The 19,437-nt window shown below is 49.6% G+C and overlaps 1 protein-coding gene across 1 annotated transcript in view; it reads right to left on the bottom strand.

Annotated features, from left to right (window-relative positions):
- Nucleotides 1–6,509: 6,509 nt before the first annotated feature.
- The window catches only part of LOC143038601 (uncharacterized), an 80,999-nt gene continuing 68,071 nt past the window's right edge, over nucleotides 6,510–19,437 (bottom strand). The window contains exon 6 of the mRNA XM_076208036.1: nucleotides 6,510–8,961. Coding sequence (XP_076064151.1) covers nucleotides 6,604–8,961 — 2,358 coding nt within the window. The 3' untranslated portion in view covers nucleotides 6,510–6,603. The remainder of the gene's footprint in view (nucleotides 8,962–19,437) is intronic.

Here is a 19,437-nt window from a genome sequence, read left to right as displayed (position 1 = left end):
CCATTCCCAAATCTCTATTTCTCATTACACTTTTTAATTCACCAGTCTATATTCTACCTCCACTCCTCACTCCTCCCTCCCTGCCACATTCGCACCAAAGTATCTAAAACTATCCACTTCCTCCAGTTTCTCTCCTTTAATACTCACTTCCAATCTGCTGCCATTTTCTCCCCTTGTACATCTCATTGCCTTACTTTTACCCACATTTATCTTTAACTTCCTTCTTTCTCACACCTTCCCAAACTGTCACTAACTTCCTGAATCCCTCCTCTGATCCTGCTACAAGCGCAGTGTTGTCAGCAAACAACAACTGGCTTATCTCCCTCTTTTCCATTTTCTTTAGCCAAAGGGGACATTCCTAAAAAATGTAAAGGCATAAGAGGGTCTAGGAGTTTTCCAATCAGTACCTAAAGGTTTGGGTCTTTTAATGTGTATGGATATGGTACAGATGAGAGTAAAAGGGAAGAGATAGGCACTATGTTTGTGAGAAGAAAGATGGATGTGTTGGCATTGAGTGAAACTAAGTTCAGAGGGAGGGGTGAGAGAGTTTGGGAGTGTAGTTTGGAGGTTCTCAGGAGTGAAGAGAGGACGAGGGAGAGAAGGGGTGGCTATACTAGTAAGTGAAGAGGTAGTTAAGCGTGTAGTGGAGTGGAAGGTTTCTTCAAGGTTAATGTGGAATAAGGAGAAACTGGGAAGGGAGATGTGGGTTTTTGTAAGTGCATATGGGTCTGGTAGTGAGAAGAGTGTAGAGGAAAGGGAGGCTTTTTAGATATATATATATATATTTGTAACAGTTTTAAGGTCATAGTTATCCTATATATCCCTGAGGTCCTACAAGGCTGCATTTCAAACAGTCTCACTGTGTGATTATTGGCAAAATTCAAACTACTTATTTGAATACATATCAAAAGGTGATCAAGTGAAAGCATACATTCATCCTTTATGCATCCAAAACACACCCATCACTCCTCCCATCTTATCACCTTCTAGATGAAGAGTTATCCTTGTCTTGTCACACCACTCTGGTCAATGGAACTTCCACAGCAGGTCTTGAAAGCAGGAGCTAGTTTACTTGCACCACTTTATTATGTGATACCCCCAACTCCCACTCATCCACTTGAAATAATTTTGAGAAAGTTAAGAAGACCCTCCCTTCTGAGGATATAATTTCCCCATCCATTGATAATCTCTCTATTCACTCCTATCTTTTGTATTCTCTCTTCAATGTTTGAAAGACCTTATGTGCAATGCCTCCTTTATCTAATCTATCCACTTCGTATTTGGTCTTCTCAAGTTTACTTTTAGGTTTATTTTTACAGCTGCTGGGCAATTCTTTTCAGCTGTGGGAGACGCCTTAACATCAAAGGGTGAAGCCTAATTCATCTCTTTATTGATCTCTTTCTGTTCATTCTCCTCAAGATATCATAGGGTAAGTAACAACTGAACAATTTTTATATATTTTTATTACATTTTCATTTTTTGTAATAGAAAATATTTTTGTTCATAAAAAATCTTGTCTAAAGTATTTCTATACAACTTATATACATTTCCAAATTGCACCAATTTTATGGTTATTTGGCACAGTAGTTCATATGAAAATAGATTCTGTTTTCTTTACAGTTTGTAAACCTCTCAATGCATAAAATCATTGACCTGATCAAAGAAATATCCTTCAATGGCACAAGTAATCAATTCTAAAATGGGGTACAAAAAATTAATGCATGCTCATCCTTATTATGTAAGATGTGAATGTAGGCCAATAGATCTGAATCTTGCAAAGGCAGTGACCAACAACAGGTACTGGTACCTACAAAATAGGTGTCAGAGGAAATCATCTGTAGCTCATTTAAAAAAAAAATTATATCCTCACTACAACCTGGGGGCTGACAATTTCTCAATTTAGTTTTCTTCCCACATTTTCACTTAAGGAGAGCTGGCAACAACTGCTCTCCTCATCTTACAGGTAACACAGGAGTAGTTTCACACTAGAACAGCACAGGCAATAGCCCAATGATTTTTCCAGAGAAATCTATAGGAGAGGCTGAATACCACTGCCAATCACTAGGTTTCCAGTCACTGAAACTGGAGGCAAGAGTTAATACTAATAAAGGCATTTTTAAATGAAGGATGCATATTTAAGTTTCTTGTACCATGTAACCCATTATTACCTGCAACATGCCCCACTGCCTTGTGGTCACACCCATTTACGGGAAAGGCTTCAGGTGTAAACATCTAGGGAAAATCAGGAGTTGGAGTCCTGTGGGCAGTTTGGTGTGTATAACATCACTTTGGCATCTCCTGCAATAGCACTAATGCCAAACTGTAAAGGCCTCACTGTTCCTTTGGATCCATCAGCAACATGGAGACGGGGGGGTTCTGTAGCCGGGGTTACCACTGTTCCTCCAAATCATCTCTCCTTGGTTTGCGCCCTGTGAAGGGCACAACATCCATGATTGACATTAACAGACAGAGGGCATTACAGGTCATGTGGATCCAGTCATGGATAAAAGGTTGAAACTGACAGTATCAGTAAGGAGTTGATTTTACAAGGGTTTACTCAGATGTTGACATAATATACTCAGTTGAAGCAGTCAGGAAGGGTCCTCAGGCCCACCCGTAGATCTCTCTAGGAAGAAAGTTTGGACTGTTATATGTGTTATGTTAGTGTGGGACTGTTTCTATGTCACCAGCTTAGAATGGTATTTTCTTCAAAGGAGCATTTACATTCTAAAACACTGATTCCCAGCTAAGAATCTTAAGTAAATTATAAATTCCTCAAAGGTTCAACTGAAGTCCTGAAAAACAACTTTGGGGATAGAAATGACAGCCAGAGAAAGAAATCGCTTTCAAAAATATATCTTCTTCCGACATGGGCCTTCTAGTCTACAACTCAACAATACATCTCTCTGTACATGTAACTCCTTTCCACTGCTTATAGTTTTAAACCATTCTGCAAAATATTTTCTTATTCCAAACCTATATCACAACATATTACTTCACCAATCTAACCACAAAGAAATAGTACCTATAGATCAGTATGGAGACATATATATATATATATATTTATATATATATATATATATATATATATATATATATATATATATATATATATATATATATATATATATATATATATATTTATATATATAAAAGGTAGAAGAGTAAGACACGGGTCTAGCGCCGAGTTTATTCCTGACCGGTTTCGCTTATAGCTTCTTCAGAGGATTGATACTCCTGGATAACGCTGATGGTATACATGATAGACCCGACACCACAATCCCACCAACTAGGAAGGGGCGCGGGTGGCTGGACTGAGATCTGTAAATGAATAAATAATTGATTCATTGAAAATTATTATTTATTCATTTACAGATCTCTGTCTACCACCCCGCGCCCCCTGCCTAGTTGGTGGGATTGTGGTGTTGGGTCTACTATGTATACCATCAGCAAAACCGGTCAGGAATAAACTGAGCCTTAGACCCATGTCTTATTCTTCCACCTTCCTCAAACCTGTCACAATGTCTCAACACTATATATATATATACATATATATATATATACATATATATATATATATATATATATATATATATATATATATGTATATATATATAAAATCCAATTATCCTGGCATTCAAAATCTGAGCTGTGACTACTTGCAAGTGGTGGTACTGCTGTAGACATCAGAGAAACATCTCCTAGGCACCCACCTTCAAATCCCATCAACCACATTCATCTCTCCATCTGGAAGTGCACCCCTGAAAGGCTGACATTTGGTCTCAACACTGGGTCCAATGATGAATACCTGTAGGTGGTAGTACTCAAAGATGGACATTAAATAGTCATCTCACTGCCATCTGTCTTCAAAGCCTATCAACAGCCTCAGCTCTAGCCTTGGGTCCAGGTTCCTCACATGTACTTCACAGTGCCCTGTGCATGACTCTCTCCCTCTGGAGGAACTTTGGAAGAGAATGGTGACCTGACTTGGAGACCACTCAAGCTGACACTTGAAATCTGGACTGGACTAAAACAATTTTGTATGTCCTCTTCATTTTCACATAAGGAGAGCCGACAACTGGAAACTTCTCCCATCCCATTACTCCAGTCATTCTTCCCAGGTAATCCATGGGAGGTGCTGGGTGGGGACCACAACTAGTTGCTGCAAGGCTGTTTCCAATTAATGAAACTTGAGGTCACCATTATCATCATGATTCCTCCACCTTTTCAAACAAGAGCTGACAACTGGTGACTCTTCCCCTCCTACTGATACAAACTGGTGGCACAGAAGCAGTATCACATTTGTATAACACAAACACCGGTCCAATGTTTCTTCCTAGAGATCTCTGGGATGACTTGAGGACTAATGCAGCCGAGGCAAAAATTGTTTTTATTAATACAAAGAGAAGTGGTGCCCATGCATCAATAGATAGAAAACCTACATATTCCTCAAACTTATCCAGGCACTATGTGAATTCAGAATTAATTTGGTACACGTACATAACAACAATGAAAATGTGTGACAAAAATTCATTAAGTAGTTCAGTTATTCTGAACAAATGCCCAAAAATTGCACTTATATCCAGTACACTTGCTGTACATGACTAACCAGAGCACATTTTATAGGATTATTTATAGAACTTGTGTGACTGATTTGTACATAAAAGTAAATATACACACGCACTGTGCACAACTCTCTCCCTCTGAGATAAGTTTGGGACAAATTGGTGACCTGACTATTTTCGGCAAAATCCTTTGAATTTTTTTTCATTTTGGGATCATTTGTGTGACCTGCTCCAATTGGGCCACCAAGCCTCCTGCCGATTGCACTTGGGCACCAGAGGCAGAAATGTGAAAAATCAGAAAAAAGGCTCGACTTTGGCAGGTCACCACACACACACACCTTTGGGTCCAGGTTCCTCGCATCTACCTCACAGTGCACTGGGAGGGTAAAAGCTGTCTATCACAAGACCAACATGTGATCCAAGACTGTTTTTTTTTTATACACACATGTAGTGAAGGCTATGAAAAATAAAACATTCAATATTGAGACAAACTGGAACAGGGGTGGCTATACTAGTAAGTGAAGTGATAGGTAAGTGTGTAGTGGAGTGGAAGGTTTCTTCAAGTTTAATGTGGAATAAGGTGAAACTGAGAAGGAAGATGTGGGTTTTTGTAAGTACAGGTCAACCGGCTTGGAGAACCAGACTGGACAAGCGGGGCACGGCAGTGGGAAGTCCTCTCAGGTCCGAGACCCGGGAACCATAGAGATTTGTAAGTGGGGCCACAAGCTGGAAACTAGTGACAGTTCATGCATAGACAATGATAAAATCTAGTGATAAAGTGGCCTCCAGTTAGGTAAGGAACACCAATCCATAAATGAGGGTTACATGAGAAAATGTGTTGAGAAACACTCCCCTAGATCAGTGGTTCTTAACTTTTTTCAGTGCCCTTAGTACCCCTTGATATCTCGGAAAATTTCCTCATACCCCCATTCAATACAAACACAATGCATACATATGAAAAGGATTAGTGATACAAACCTTGCTTTGCTTTCTCATTGTAAATATACAGTACCATTGCACTGATTATCATGTCTTGCACCACCAGATTAAAAACCACTGCCCTAGAACCATATATGAATTCAAAATGAGGTATAAATAGAGAATAAGAGACAGGATCCTATAAGCATAGCTCCCTTCCTGTATACTATTTAGATAATGTAATCAAAACAAGGCATGGAAACTAGTAACCAAAGGCACATTCAAGAATGTTTGGGTGAGGAAAGATGCATCAAAGGAAACAAGAAAACTGATACAAACAGCTAAGTGGAAAATGAGAAAACTAAAGAGGAAAGGACAGAAATTTGTTAGAGAGAAGTAGATCAGGAGATAAGGATCTCCTTGTTTTCTTCAGAACAGTAAAATGAGTGAAAAAAAACTATGGAGACCTGTTATATAGGATGAAAGAATGCTAAGAGAATGTAGCAGAATAGTAAGGACAGAATGCTTGAAGGGTGTTGAGAAATAGATGCAGTTCATGAGACAAATTAGGAAAAAAAATTAAGCAGACAACATAGATGGAGACAGATGTAGAGATAGAGCCCCATAAGCATATTTTCAACCCTGTTTATTACAATTAGGTATATATATATTTATCAACCACAATTCACTTTAATTCTAAGCCATCAACATTGAGAAACTTGAGGCGGCATACATGCAGAAATTGATGTGGTACCGATTGCGCAATCAGTTAAGTCACTGTCACTTGTTACATGCTAATGGAGGTTTGAGTCCTTAGCTGTATCATGTATCAATTCCTGCATGTATGCCTCAATTTTCTCAATGTTGATGGCTTAGAATTAAAGTTAATTGTGGTTGATAAATGTAAATCTATTCAGTGGGACCCATTCAGTGTTTTATATATATATATATATATATATATATATATATATATATATATATATATATATATATATATATATATATATATATATATATATATATATATACACACACACACAAAGTGCACACAAACTCAGTCAGTAAAGACTTTGCTGAGTTTCCCCTATACTATGAAAAACATACATCCCTGCATGTTTTTTCACGGCAGGATCTGGAGATGAACGATCTGATAGGGCATATTGTCTAGCTGCACCGTCTCCATCACCTGGTGGATGGTGCCCAGGTCCTCCACCTGAACATAGCGTAGAGGCTGGACAACCTCACCCTGGACAACCTCACCCTGAACTACCTCACCCTGAACCACTCCCTCACGCACCACGTCCCCTCTCACCACCTCTGCTTGAACGACATTGCTTTGGACCGTGACCCCGCTCGGCAACACGCCTCCCTGCATCACGGGGAGCACTGCGGCGCGGACGGGTTGCGGCGCCGTGGGAGGTGGCTGAGGTGGTGGGGGCGGCAGCGGGTGCCTCGGTCTCGTCACGGGGGTCGCCGTGGCAACGGCCATCGGGGCCCCGCCGGTAGAGGGTGTTTGCACCCCTGCCGGCACCGGAGGGGGTACGCCGCCGGCCGTTCTGACAAAAGCCGCCGTGGTCGGAGTGGGCGTGGGCGTGATGAAGGAAGAGGAGGAAGTGATCATCGTGGGGGCCGGCGCAGTGTGGAAGGCCGCTAGGATCGTCCCGGCCGAGGCTGTTGACGCCGTCGCTGCAGCAGCAGGGGCCGAAGTCACGGTGGGAGTGGTGGTGGGCGTCGTGGAGGGCGTCGCCGCCGAGGTATGCGTGGTGACCGTGTTGGTTGAGGTGGTGGCTGTGGCGGCACCTCTGGTGTCGGTGCTGTTGGCGTGCTGGCCCCGGATGTGGTACTTGAGAGTGTTGGGCCTTGGGAATCGAGCGTCGCAGTAAGGGCACTTGTGGGGCCGCTCGCCGGTGTGGATCCGCATGTGGTAGGTGAGGTCGACCCGTTTCAGGAAAGCCTTATGGCACTCGGTGCACTTGAAGAGCCGCTCGTTGCGGTGCGACCGCAAGTGGTGCCGCAGCTCGCTCGGGTACAGGTAACTCTTGCCGCAGAGGTGGCACAAGTGCCGCATGGTGTGGCGGTCGCGGTGGTTCCGCTTGACATGGTCCGTCAGGCGGCAGGCGGCGTAGAACACCTGGTCACACTCCTGGCACGGGAACTTCACCTCCCGCGTGTGGATCTGGTTCACGTGGATGGCCAGCGACTCGGCCGTCCGGAGGGTCGCCCCGCAGTATTGGCACGGCAAGGCCACGCGCCGGTGTACGCGCATGTGGTCTCGCAGCGCCTTCGGGGTCGAGGCCACCCGGCTGCACACTTTGCACCGCAGTTCGGTCGTCGTCGTCGTCGTCGTCGTCCCGGAGAAGCCGTGGCGTCGCACCCCGCGTCGCTTCCCCGATCCCGCCGCCGCGGCCGCCGTCTTGTCCTCGACCGATAGCCCGGACACCTCGATGCGATGCTTGGCAGACATATGGTAGTTCAGGTTCGTACGCGTCTTGCAGTCGATCCTGCAGACGCTGCAGGTGGTCTCCGGAGCCTCCGTCACGTGGGTCGCCTCGACGTGGCCCCGCAGGTCGGCCGGCTTGGAGAACCGGGCCGGACAAGCGGGGCACGGCAGCGGGAAGTGCTCCGGGTGGAGAGCGAGCTTGTGCTTGTCCAGGTCCTTCGGGGCCTCGCAGGCGACGGCGCACACGTCGCACCGGAAACGCCCTCCAGTCTCGTCCTCGGCACCACCACCTCCTCCTTCAGGCGAGTCTTTCCGTGAGCCTACCTCCTCCAGGTAGTAGCAGGCGAGGCTGAAGAGCCTACAGTGGCGGAGGTGAATGTGTTCGAGAAGGTTCGGCCTCGTGTCGAGACGCAAACTACACACGGGGCACTCCTGTGTACCCCACACGTGCACAGCCCCCAGGTGCTCCGTCTGCACCTCAGGGGAGACCTCTTTCCCCAGGTGGCAACCGCAGAGGCGACAGCAGGAATTCTCCTTCTCGTCGCCTTCGCCCTCCCAGGGCTTGAAGCCCTTTTCCTTCTCCTCCTGACAAATCCCCTTGAGCTCCTCCTCCTCCGTCTTGACTTCGATGAGCCTCTGGTGCCGCGCCAGCGCGAGCGAGGACGAGAACCGGAGGTCACACCGGGAGCACGCGAAGAGTCTGCGTTCCTTGTAGATGGCGTGTCGAAGAAGGTCGAGTCTCTTCTCGAAGCGCTCCCCGCAACTACACTCGAGCTTGTCTTCCTCGGGGCGGTGGGCCTCTCTGCGAATCTGCTCGAGCCTCGTGTCCACCATCGACCGCCAGCGATCTCCGTTCCATGTTCGTCTTCGCCCGGGGCGTCTTCGCGCCGCTTCCTCGAGACCACCCACCTCCTCTTCTCCCTCCTCCTCCTCCTCTCCCCTCTCCTCTTCCTCATCCTCCCTTCCGGGAACGTGAGCCTCGAGGTCCTTCTTCACGTAGATGAGCGGACCGGAAACGTCTCTTCGCTCTTCGAAAGCCTGCAAGGGAAAAGCGAAGAATAAATAAAGTCACCCGGATGTATCTGGCGCATCAGCTGCGTTTTCTATCGCTGCAACAAGGAAATCGAGGGCCTCGGGCCCCCAGACTCCAAGGAAGCCCTCAGATTCCATAAAAATTTAGCTATACATGTCTTGAAATAGTCAATGGGTAAGACACTAACTACTTCGTTCTCAATAATGCCCAACTGGATCACATTCATATCCTAGTGGTAGTAGCAGATAGCACCTGTTCGACACGTGGATCCCAAGTTGGTCTGTGCCTCAGACTCCGATGAGATTAATCCCGATTTGTACTTAGGGGCGCCAGCCAGCCCTCAGAAGCTGATGGTCAAGGACCTTTGTGGCATCAGAATCACTTCGTCGTTTCTGTTCTGGAGATGACGAGCGCCTCGGGAGTGCCAGTGTGGCGCCGCCGCGCCGCGCCACCTGTTCCCTCTCGACATATCCCACTCGCTTCGTGTGTCTCTATGCCTCCAGCTGAACGTGTCCCACAGACTACTACACAACGTGACTTGTGTGTCTACTCTATGGTACTTCCAACTGAAAGCGTCTTCTGACTACACAACGTGATTTGCGTGTCTACTCTCAAGTGTTTTATTGCCTCTATGCCTCCAAATGAGTGTCCTCTGACTACACAACGCGATTTGTGTCTACTCTATAGTGTGTTTTTATGCCTCCAACCGAGTGTCCACTTAACCCTCTGACTACACAACGCGTATTTTATTCAACAGGGTGTGGAAGGAGGAATTCAAAGAAACTGAAAAGGTGAAAGACGAACTTGACCAACCTTAGGTGACTAACATGACTAGTATTCTTATTGTCTGCCTCTGGGCGATTTTATTCGGCTGAGGGCCGGAGGAGGGGGTGAGGGTTACCCAAGAAGCCAAAGGATCACCCTTCAAGGATGCATAGTCCAAGAGTACTTCGAAAACCGGTTGAAGAACGTCCTTCGTTCTGGGTTGAAAGTACTCAACCGTGTCCAAAGATCCCCAATTAACATGCAAGTATCACAGAAACAGACTAAATATCAATAAGCATCAGAATTAAATATAGGATAATGAAAAGGACAAGTAGTAAAAAATAATTCTTTAATATGTACAAAACAATTCTTTCAGTCCTCTGTTCCAAGTTAGTTTCTGAGGTTGAGGTGACCTGCTTTCCAGGAAGACATACACACAGCGCATCCGACCGCGCGCGCTCACACACACACACACACACACACACACACACACACACACACACACACACACACACAAACAGTATTACCCATATATCGGTCATATACAAGCTCTGAGCTCTCTTCCGAGAGGGAAATAGCTGTCGATCACGAGACCAACACGTGATCCAAAGATCATGGTTAATCACACACACACACACTCCTATCTAAAGACTCTGGTCACCCCGCCAAGTGTCTGAATCCACGAAATGAACGTAAATAACTTCTACAGACTGCGCGTCCTGTGCACCAGACTCGTCGTCTCCTCCAGGAACAGGAACAGTAACCGAAGATCCTGTGGGAGCACTCCCAATGACTCCAGGAGGCGGCGCCACGGCGGCAACGCCCGGCGGAGCGGCCGCCGTCGTTACCTTGGCCATCACCGTCCCTTCCCCCAGCAGGATCCGGGAACCACGGTTCACTTCGAGGAGCTCCCTGCGACCTTCCAGGTCTTGTACGAGTTCGAGATGTTCGTCGACGCGTTCCCCGACCAAGGACCTCCCGAGAACGGTCCCATCCACGAGCTGGTGCGTCTGCTGGACACTCTTGAGCGCCTCCTCTCCCTCCAGGGCTTGCTCCTGGAAGTGCATGGAGGAGGATATCTGTGCGTGTCCGGATGGAATCACGTGGAGCGTTTGTCTCCCGTTCCTCTGGTGGCACTGGAAGCCCTCCTCCTCCACTTTCCCAAAGTCCACCTTGACCTCGCGCACGATCGCCGACGAAGGGGCAGTCCCTTCGTCCCGTGTCCCGGAGGACGACAGAGGGTCATCCTCGTGATCCCTACTGAGGAGACCCGCGGTGAGTTCGTCAATCTTCCTGCGCGAGTACTTAAGCCGCTTGTTCTTCTTGGTCGACAGGTGCTTGGCACTGTGCTTCCGAAGGTCCACGGGGCGCATGAAGGCCTCCGAGCAGATGGAGCACACGTGAGGCCGCTCGCCCGTGTGCACCCTCCGGTGGTAGGTCAGCTCCCCGTGCTTCAGGAACGTCCGCGCACAGAAATCGCACTTGAAGTCCCGCTGGTTGCGGTGGGCCTTGAGGTGGCGCTGGAGTTCGACGTTATGGACGTAGCCCTTGCCGCACATGTGGCACAGGTGCTTCCTCGCTTCGACGGGGACGTGGTGCCGCTTGCGGTGTCCCATGAGCCCCGTGCGTGAGTAGAAGGTCTTGTCGCAGTCGACGCAGTGGTGGGTCTTCTCCTTGGTGTGCACGGCGTTGATGTGCTTCTTCAGGTACCGCGCACCCACCAGGGCCCCGCAGAAGCCGCAGACGGCCTTCCCCGCGTGCTTCGAACTCCGGTGCATAGACAGGGCCTTCCCCGTGTGGAAGGTCTCGCCGCATGTCTGGCACTGTAGATCCCGCGTCAGGCCCAACTGCTCCGCGTGATGGAGCTTGAGGTGTGTCTGGAGGGCCTCCACCGTCGGCGTCACGCGCTGGCAGTACTGGCACGGGAACTCGGAGAAGGACGGGTGGTGCTCCTTAATGTGTCCCTGCAGGTGGTACAACCTCGAGAACTTGAGGCCACAGGCGGGGCACTGGAGTGCGCCGACCGAGTGGCGCCGTTCGTGCTCGAGGGCCATTGGCTGGTGGCGGAACCTCCGGTCGCACACGGAACACTTGAACGGGAACACCTCCGGGTGGTGCTGGTGTGTGTGGGAGTAGAGGGAGGAGATCGAGGAGCACATCTCGCCGCAGATCTCGCACTCGGGCCGCCCTTTGGTCGAGAAAAGCTTCCTGGAGCCTCCTCGCCCGCCTCCTCCTCTGGTCCCTCCTCGACCCCGCCACGATCGTCCTCGACCTCGTCCTCTCACAGATCGACCCAGCCTCCCAGCGCGTCCTCCGTCTCTCGAGTCCCACTCACCATCCGAACACTTCTCTTGCAACTCCTTACCTTCATCACTCACGAGGATGAGGTCCTCCTCACCACTCTCTTCCTGCAGATCGTTGTCTTCTTCCTCCTCGCCCACCGTCGCCCTCCGCTCCGTCGAGGTCGAGGGGCCGTTGTACCGGCAGGAGGCGAAGTGCATTCTCGCGGTCACCGCCGAGATGAAGGACTTGTCACAGCGCCTGCACTGGAGCGTGCTGGCGCCCCTGAAGGCTCGGCGCGTCGTGGCGCCCGTGGTCCCCGAAGTCTGAGGTTCCTTTCCGACGGAGGCGCAGCCGGAGTTCGACATTGGTTCGCCTGATGCCGAGACCTGGTGACCGGTGGTGTCTGGGCCCGGCTCGACATCGGTGGTCATCATATCACACCTCGTCTCCTTCTTCGCCTCCTCGGCAGCCTTGGCGACTACGCCTTTAGCTCTCGGGTCGAGGACAACCTTCCGAAGGGCGAGGTCTCCCTTCTTCAGACACTTGGGGCACTTCGTACATTCGGGGTCGAACGTTTCGTATACAGAGAGACACCCCTCACATACGAGGTGTTCCCGCTCGTCCTTGTGGTCCGTTTCAAGGTGGACCTCGAGTTGTTTGAGTTCGATGAAAATGGTCGGGCAACGAGGACACTTCTTGAAGGCGGATGGGACGGAGTGGACGCGGCGCTGAAGGGGAAGGGTCGATCTCGGGCATCGACTGGAGGAGGAACTGGCGAAGACAATGGTGGTGGACGAGGAGGAGGAGGAGGAGGAGGTCGTCGCGTCCGCCTGGAAAAGAACATCAGCGTCAGACCTGCGTCCTTCCAGGGCGCGTCTCGGGCGAGTCGCCCTCAATCCCCCTCGCCCTTTGGTTTTCTTTTTACCCATTTGTGTTCTAATTGTAGTATACAGGAAAGGAACAACGTTCGTGGGGTCCTGTCTATTACTCTCCAATTATAGTACCTGTGCGTGCGTGCGTGCTTCTTATGTATAAGTGTATTTACGTGTGCGTGCATGTGTGTTTGTGTGTGTGTGATTCACCATGGTCTTGGATCACGTGTTGGACTCGTGATCGACAGCTATTTCCCTCCCGGAAGAGAGCTCAGAGCTCATATATGACCGATCTATGAGTAATGCTGTGACCTTACACGCACACACACACCCAACTCACCGCCCACGAGAGTTGGAGTAACGACTCGCAGCGCAGCGATACTGAAATTATTTCAGCCCTGGGCGGGATTCGAACCCGAACCTCCGTAGTGGCTGGCGAGAACTCTACCAGCTCCGCCATCAAGTCGTATGTGTGTGTGTGTGTGTGTGTGTGTGTGTGTGTGTGTGTGTGTGTGTGTGTGTGTGTGTGTGTGTGTGTGTGTGTGTGTGTGTGTGTGTGTGTGTGTGTGTGTGTGCGAGCGCGCACCCAATATACCACTAGATCTGTACACAGTGTTCCACCATGCGTGATTTCCACGGCTTGTCTCAACACTACAACCTTTCCCACATCTACACCTCAACTTCAGTACGCTATTGTCGCCCAAGTATAGAAGCGCTAGTTATCTGTGAGAGAATGAATACAATTAACACCCTCAGTCACTACGTTGAAGATTTGTATGTAATTGGCAATTGCCAAGGGAAAACCCCGAGGACATAGCCTTTATTAGTATGAAGTTTCGATTGTTACGGCTTTATCGTGCCACACAGCTATTTATTCTCAGATGTGCGTATCAACGGCCATGGGCTTGATACAGCTGCAACAGGCGAGACTTCGTACAAATAAAGGCTATAGTGGCAGGCTGGAGTTAATAAATGTAGTTAGTAGGTGTGAGATTTATATTAACTTATTACTTTTACTTTACCCTAGTCTAGCTAGTTTATGTAAAATTTCGAAATATCTATATACTGATGTGATGACTTCAAGATAAATATACTTTGGAGCACGAAGGACATGGTATACCATACAACAAAGAGAACGTACAAAAGGTGTGACTATTGGCTACAAGGCTCCTACTCGATTTTTTTTACCATCATACGGTGACAATCCCTCTGCTGGCGTTAGCAATATAAAAATATCTAAAGTATGCCATCGTAATGCTGCAGAGGGCGCCACGAGAATGAATAAAACTTAGATTTAAGAAGGAAATAGGCAAAAACTGGTTTAGCAACACAGTGGTCAACGAATGGGATAGTCTTAGTAACTCTGTAGTGAACGCTGAAACTATCGGTTATTAAAAATAAATAAATAAAAAAAAAGGTTAGACAACTTTATGGATGGGGATGACAGGTGATCATGGGTATGGAACTGCCTAGTGTAGGCCTTATGGTCTCTTGCAGTCTACTTCATTCTTATGTTAAGTATCACGAAGTATGGGATGGATCAATGGAGGGAAATGACAAACAGCTAATGTTTCTCGTTTTAATATTTCCAAAGTATATATTTCTCCATATTTCGTGCATAGATGTTGTAATTATAGGAACAGTAATAATTATGATAATAATAATTACAATAATAATGATACTAATAATAATTACAATAATAATTAGAACAATTAATTCATAGTTACATAATAATAATAATAATAATAGTGATGATGATTATGATAATAACAATTACACGAGTCTCGTTGTAAATGTAATTCACTTAGATATCCATCACAAACCATCTTTGTCATTATCCATTCGTGAAAAAAAAAAAAAAAATCCGGCCCGCCCGCCCGCCTCCTACGTGACGCCACGTACCCGTTCCCCAGCTTGAACGGAGCCCTGACGGACCGCGACCCCCCGTTCCGGCCGGAGACCTATTCTCAGCTGAATGAAATCTGATTTCGCATCCAAAATGGATTCGACCCCTTTTGCTCCCGGTGAAGGTGAGGATGAGTATCTACGGCCGAAGCCGTCACCTATCATGTACTTACGGGACTGTTAACAGTCACTGTCAGGACTCGTAGAGACGTGCGGGATTCGAACCTACAACTAAGCGAGACCAGCACGCATCCAAAGACGCCAGGAGAGAGGGAGGGAGAGAGAGAGGAAAAAAACGCCACGGGGAATCCCACCCCTGGACAGACCGTCCAACATCGAGGTCAGTGATGAACACGAAGTTACTCATGATGAAGAGTCACCTCGAGCCACGGAGGTACCTGAAGACCTGATCCCTGTGAGCGTACAATTCTGGCCACTTGAACACTATGTTCATATGTAGCTGTATGCTACTAAGTGCCCCCATATGTAGTAGTAGTAGAAGTAGTGTGTGTGTGTGTGTGTGTGTGTGTGTGTGTGTGTGTGTGTGTGTGTGTGTGTGTGTGTGTGTGTGTGTGTGTGTGTGTGATTCACCATGGTCTTAGATCACGTGTTAGACTCGTGATCGACAGTTATTAACCTCCCGGATGAGAGCTCAGAGGTTGTATGACCGATCTATGGGTAATACTGTGACTTTACACGCACACACACACCCAACTCCCCGCCCACGAGTTGGAGTAACAACCCGTAGCGTAGCGATACTGAAATTATTTCTGCCCTGAGTGGGATTCGAGCCCGGACCTCCGTAGTGGCAACCGGGAATTCTACCAACTGCAACACGAGTTGTGATGGGTCTTGTGTTTTTAAGACATGTATTTATATGGTCCTGGGTCTGACCATATGTCGCCAGTTTACAGAGGATGTATACTGATCTCCAAAGAAAAAAACAACAACAACAAGAGTTGAAGTGTGGGAAGAAACATAAAGTGTTGTGAAAGAGAGACCATCGAGCCTGTCCCGGAGACCAGGAACCGGCCCCTCGGAGCCGCAGCACCTGCGATCTGTAGGATTCCTTCTGGAGGCTGATGGAGCGGTTCCTTCCTATCTGGGGACGCTGTCTTTAGGAATCAATCCTCCTTTCCTCGCCTCACAAAACAGAATCATCCCCAACACTAACTTCCCTAACAAATATCCAAACTATAATCTAATTAGAGAACACGTATACATATGCTCATCCCTCTAGACCAGGGGTAACCAATCTGGGGTTCGCGGACACCCCAGGTGTTCTCGGGGCGGTTTGCAGGGGGGTACTGAAATGACTAGCGAAAGATTACTTAAATATTCAAATCTGCTGAGAATATTGTGATTCGTTTTTTATGTTAATGTTTAACTGATGAATAAAGTCATAATTTGAACCATTGCGATGTTAGTGTATAGTCTTAATGTATTACCATTCCATATTCTGTGTCGGGTTAATGGAGGTACGGGTCGATGGTCTGATGAGGGTACGGGTCGATGGTCTGATGATTCGAAGTATGTAATGGGAAAACGGCTGAGAACCCCTGATCTAGAATAACTACGGCGACGACGAACAGAGGGGGAAGTTTAGCGTGTCAATCAAAGGGCATAGCCACCTACATACACACCCCTCTCTTTCAGCCATGGGAGAATTCCCCTGCAAGCTCCCATGCAAACTCCCGGCCCATCTTCATCTTCTCTAGGTGTATACGTCCGACGTGGGCATCTTCTCCCCGCCCATCTAGTACAAAAATAGGAACTTTCCTGAACCTACAAGAACTCTAATCTCAGCACTAAAAAGGTGACCAGATACGCTTACGCCAGGAGGCACTTAGGTTCGTTCGGAGCCGCCAGAACATGCTTGGGCAAGTGGCAGTCACCGGTAGCGACCCGGCTCAACCTGCAGATTTATCGTCGCTACTGCAACTCCTGAAGGCCGGAACCTTCTCCAGTCAGCCGTCCTCTTCGGCGAACTCGCCGCGCCTCCGGGTCGTTGTGCTCGGAGGCTGGTGTTCTTCCAAGGAGCAGCGCCAGCTGGGGGAGGCCCCCGACGAGTGGGCGTAACTGTGGTGATCGTGGTACTGTGAGTGTGCGTGGTCCTTGGGAGGGGCGCCGTCCCCTAACCGGGAACGATCGCGACCCGGAGGAGCACCGTGGCCCTCGAAGTGGGCGGGATCTTGGGTGTAGACTCCCTGGGCGTCGTCCAGCGTATGGGCCTGATCTAGTGACAGAGGTTCCAGCGCGTGGGCGTGATCGAAGGAGTGGGTGTGCTGTTCCATCGAAGGAGCATGGCGCCCGTGGGCCTGAGTGGCTTCCGCCGCCAACGAGTAGTCGGATGTCAGGAGGTCCTCCGAGTCACGCTTGTCGTCGTCGTCGTCAAGGCCACCGCCCGATGACGGGACGCCGGGGACGAGGAAAGGCACAGTGGTCACCCTCGAGGGTGAGCAAGCCGCCGACGAGGAGGATGCGATCACGGCAGCCTCGAGTTTTATCTGCCTGGCGGGGTCGCCCTCAATTGTTCTCACTTCAACGACCTCTCCTCCTCCTTCACATCCTCCGGTAGTACCAGCAGACCAAGTCACGCCTTCGCTAGTCACACCTCTGAAGTTATTCCCGTCTCCACGCCCCTCCTCCTTACCGAACACGATCATCTTAGCCCTCGAGTACGCGGAAGGAGGCGGCGAGGTTGAGCCACCATCCGAGGATCCGACCAGCGCTCCCGAAGGAAGAATCTTGGATCTCGAGTCTAAGATCAACGTGGGGGTCTTCCTGCTCTCGTCTTCCTCTTCGCCTTCCCCTCCCTCGCTTCCTCCCCTCCCCCCCGATGCTCCCTCCCGGTCCCCTGACCCGCCTCCTCCTCCTCCCCCCGCTCCCGCCGCAGCGAACCGCTTACGGTACTTGCCCTTGTACTCTGTTTTGTGGACCTTCCGCATGTGCTTGGCCAGGCCGCTCGGCTTGGTGAAGGCCCGCGAGCAGAGCTGGCACACGTGGGGCCGCTCCCCAGTGTGGATCCTCCGGTGGTACATCAGAGCCGAGGACACCTTGAAGCCCTGGCCGCAGAACTCGCAGACGTACTTCCGGACGTTCTGGTGGACGCAGGACATGTGGATCCGGAGGTCGACCGGCGCCAAGAACTTCTTGCCGCAGATGTGGCACAGGTGCTTCCGGGCCTCCTGGCCCAAGTGGTTCCTCTTGCGGTGCTTCTGCATGTTGGAGGAGTCGTGGTATACCTCTCCGCAGTCCGGGCACGGATACTTGACCAGGTGCGTGTGGCGGTCGTTGATGTGCCGGTTCAGGTTGCACGAGACGATGGGTTGGGCGCAGTGCGGACACGGCACCAGCTTGTGTGCGTTCAAGTGCCGGCGGTACACGTTCCTCTTCACCTTCCGATAACACACGCGGCACTCTACCACAACGCTAGGCTCCTCCGCTTCCTCTTCCTCTTCCTCCTTCTCCTCTTCCTCTTCCTGGTGGTGCTCCCGTTTGACGGCCGATCTCACTTCGCGGAAGGAGGCCTTGGTGGTCCTCCGCCCCGGGCCTCCCCCGTCCCTGGACGACCGACGGCGTTCCCCGTCACCAGGGGCCCCGAGGTCCTCGTCCTCCTCTTCCTCCTCCTCTGCTTCTCCTAACTCCTCCTCCTCCTCCTCCTCCAGAGAATCTATCAGTTCACACTTGGCCACCACGGTCTCCCAAGCGTCCCTCGGGAGCGTTCCTTCCAGCTTAGCCTTTCCAGGTCCCTTGGTCCCTCTGCCTTCCCTGCTCTGGTTCCCGAGGTGATGGTTGGGGTGTTGGCGATGAAGATGGCGATGGAGGTGGTGGTGATGCAGGAGGCTACTTCGGCTTTGCCTCTGCAACAGCAAAACGTCCAGATGGAATCACAAGAGTCTAACTCAAGAGGCCAAGTCACCGCTCCACAACAACAACTTCAGTGAATTTGTTCTGGCTAGCGGTGTGCGGTCTCATTCAGGAGCCGTACACGTTGACATAGCAATACCCAATAACCCGTTTACACACTTACACCCATTTGGACAACTTTCATGATTTGGTTCTGGCTAGTCTAGCGATTTCATTCAGAATAGAGTAACTCTCAGAGCCCATGAGGGGGAGGGGGAGGGGGAGGGGAAGAGAAGGGGGAAATAGTGAAGGAGGGGCAGAAGAAGGGGGACAGGGTGAGAGATGGGGGAAGAGAGGGGGGGATAGTGAAGGAGGGGCAGAGGAAGGTGGGAGAGGGAGAGGACGGGGGAGGGGGAAGAGATGAGGGAAAGGATAAAAGAGCAGAGGAAGGGGGAGAGGGAGAGATGGGGAAGAAAAGGGGAGAAAGGATGAAGGAGGGGTAGAGAAAAGGGGAGAGGGAGGGGAGGGGGAAGAGAATGGGGGAATGGTACAAGAGGGGCAGAAGAAGGGTGACAGGGAAGGGGAAGAGAAGGGGGAAAGAATGAAGAAAGGGAGGGGGAGAGGGAGAAATGAGGAAGAAAATGGTGGGAAGGATGAAGGAGGCGCAGAGGAAGGGGGGGAAAGGGAGAGGGAGGGGGAAGAGAAGGGGGGAAGGATGAGGGGGGGGGCAGAGGGAGGGTTTCCCCTGTGTAATAAAATCATCAGACGGCAGCCAGAGTAAATAACAACACTCGTACAATAACACGA

Source organism: Oratosquilla oratoria, chromosome 24 (assembly GCF_046742065.1).
Source record: "Oratosquilla oratoria isolate Oo_2021 chromosome 24, ASM4674206v1, whole genome shotgun sequence".
Lineage (NCBI taxonomy): Eukaryota > Metazoa > Arthropoda > Malacostraca > Stomatopoda > Squillidae > Oratosquilla > Oratosquilla oratoria.
This window is presented reverse-complemented; position numbering and strand designations above follow the sequence as displayed.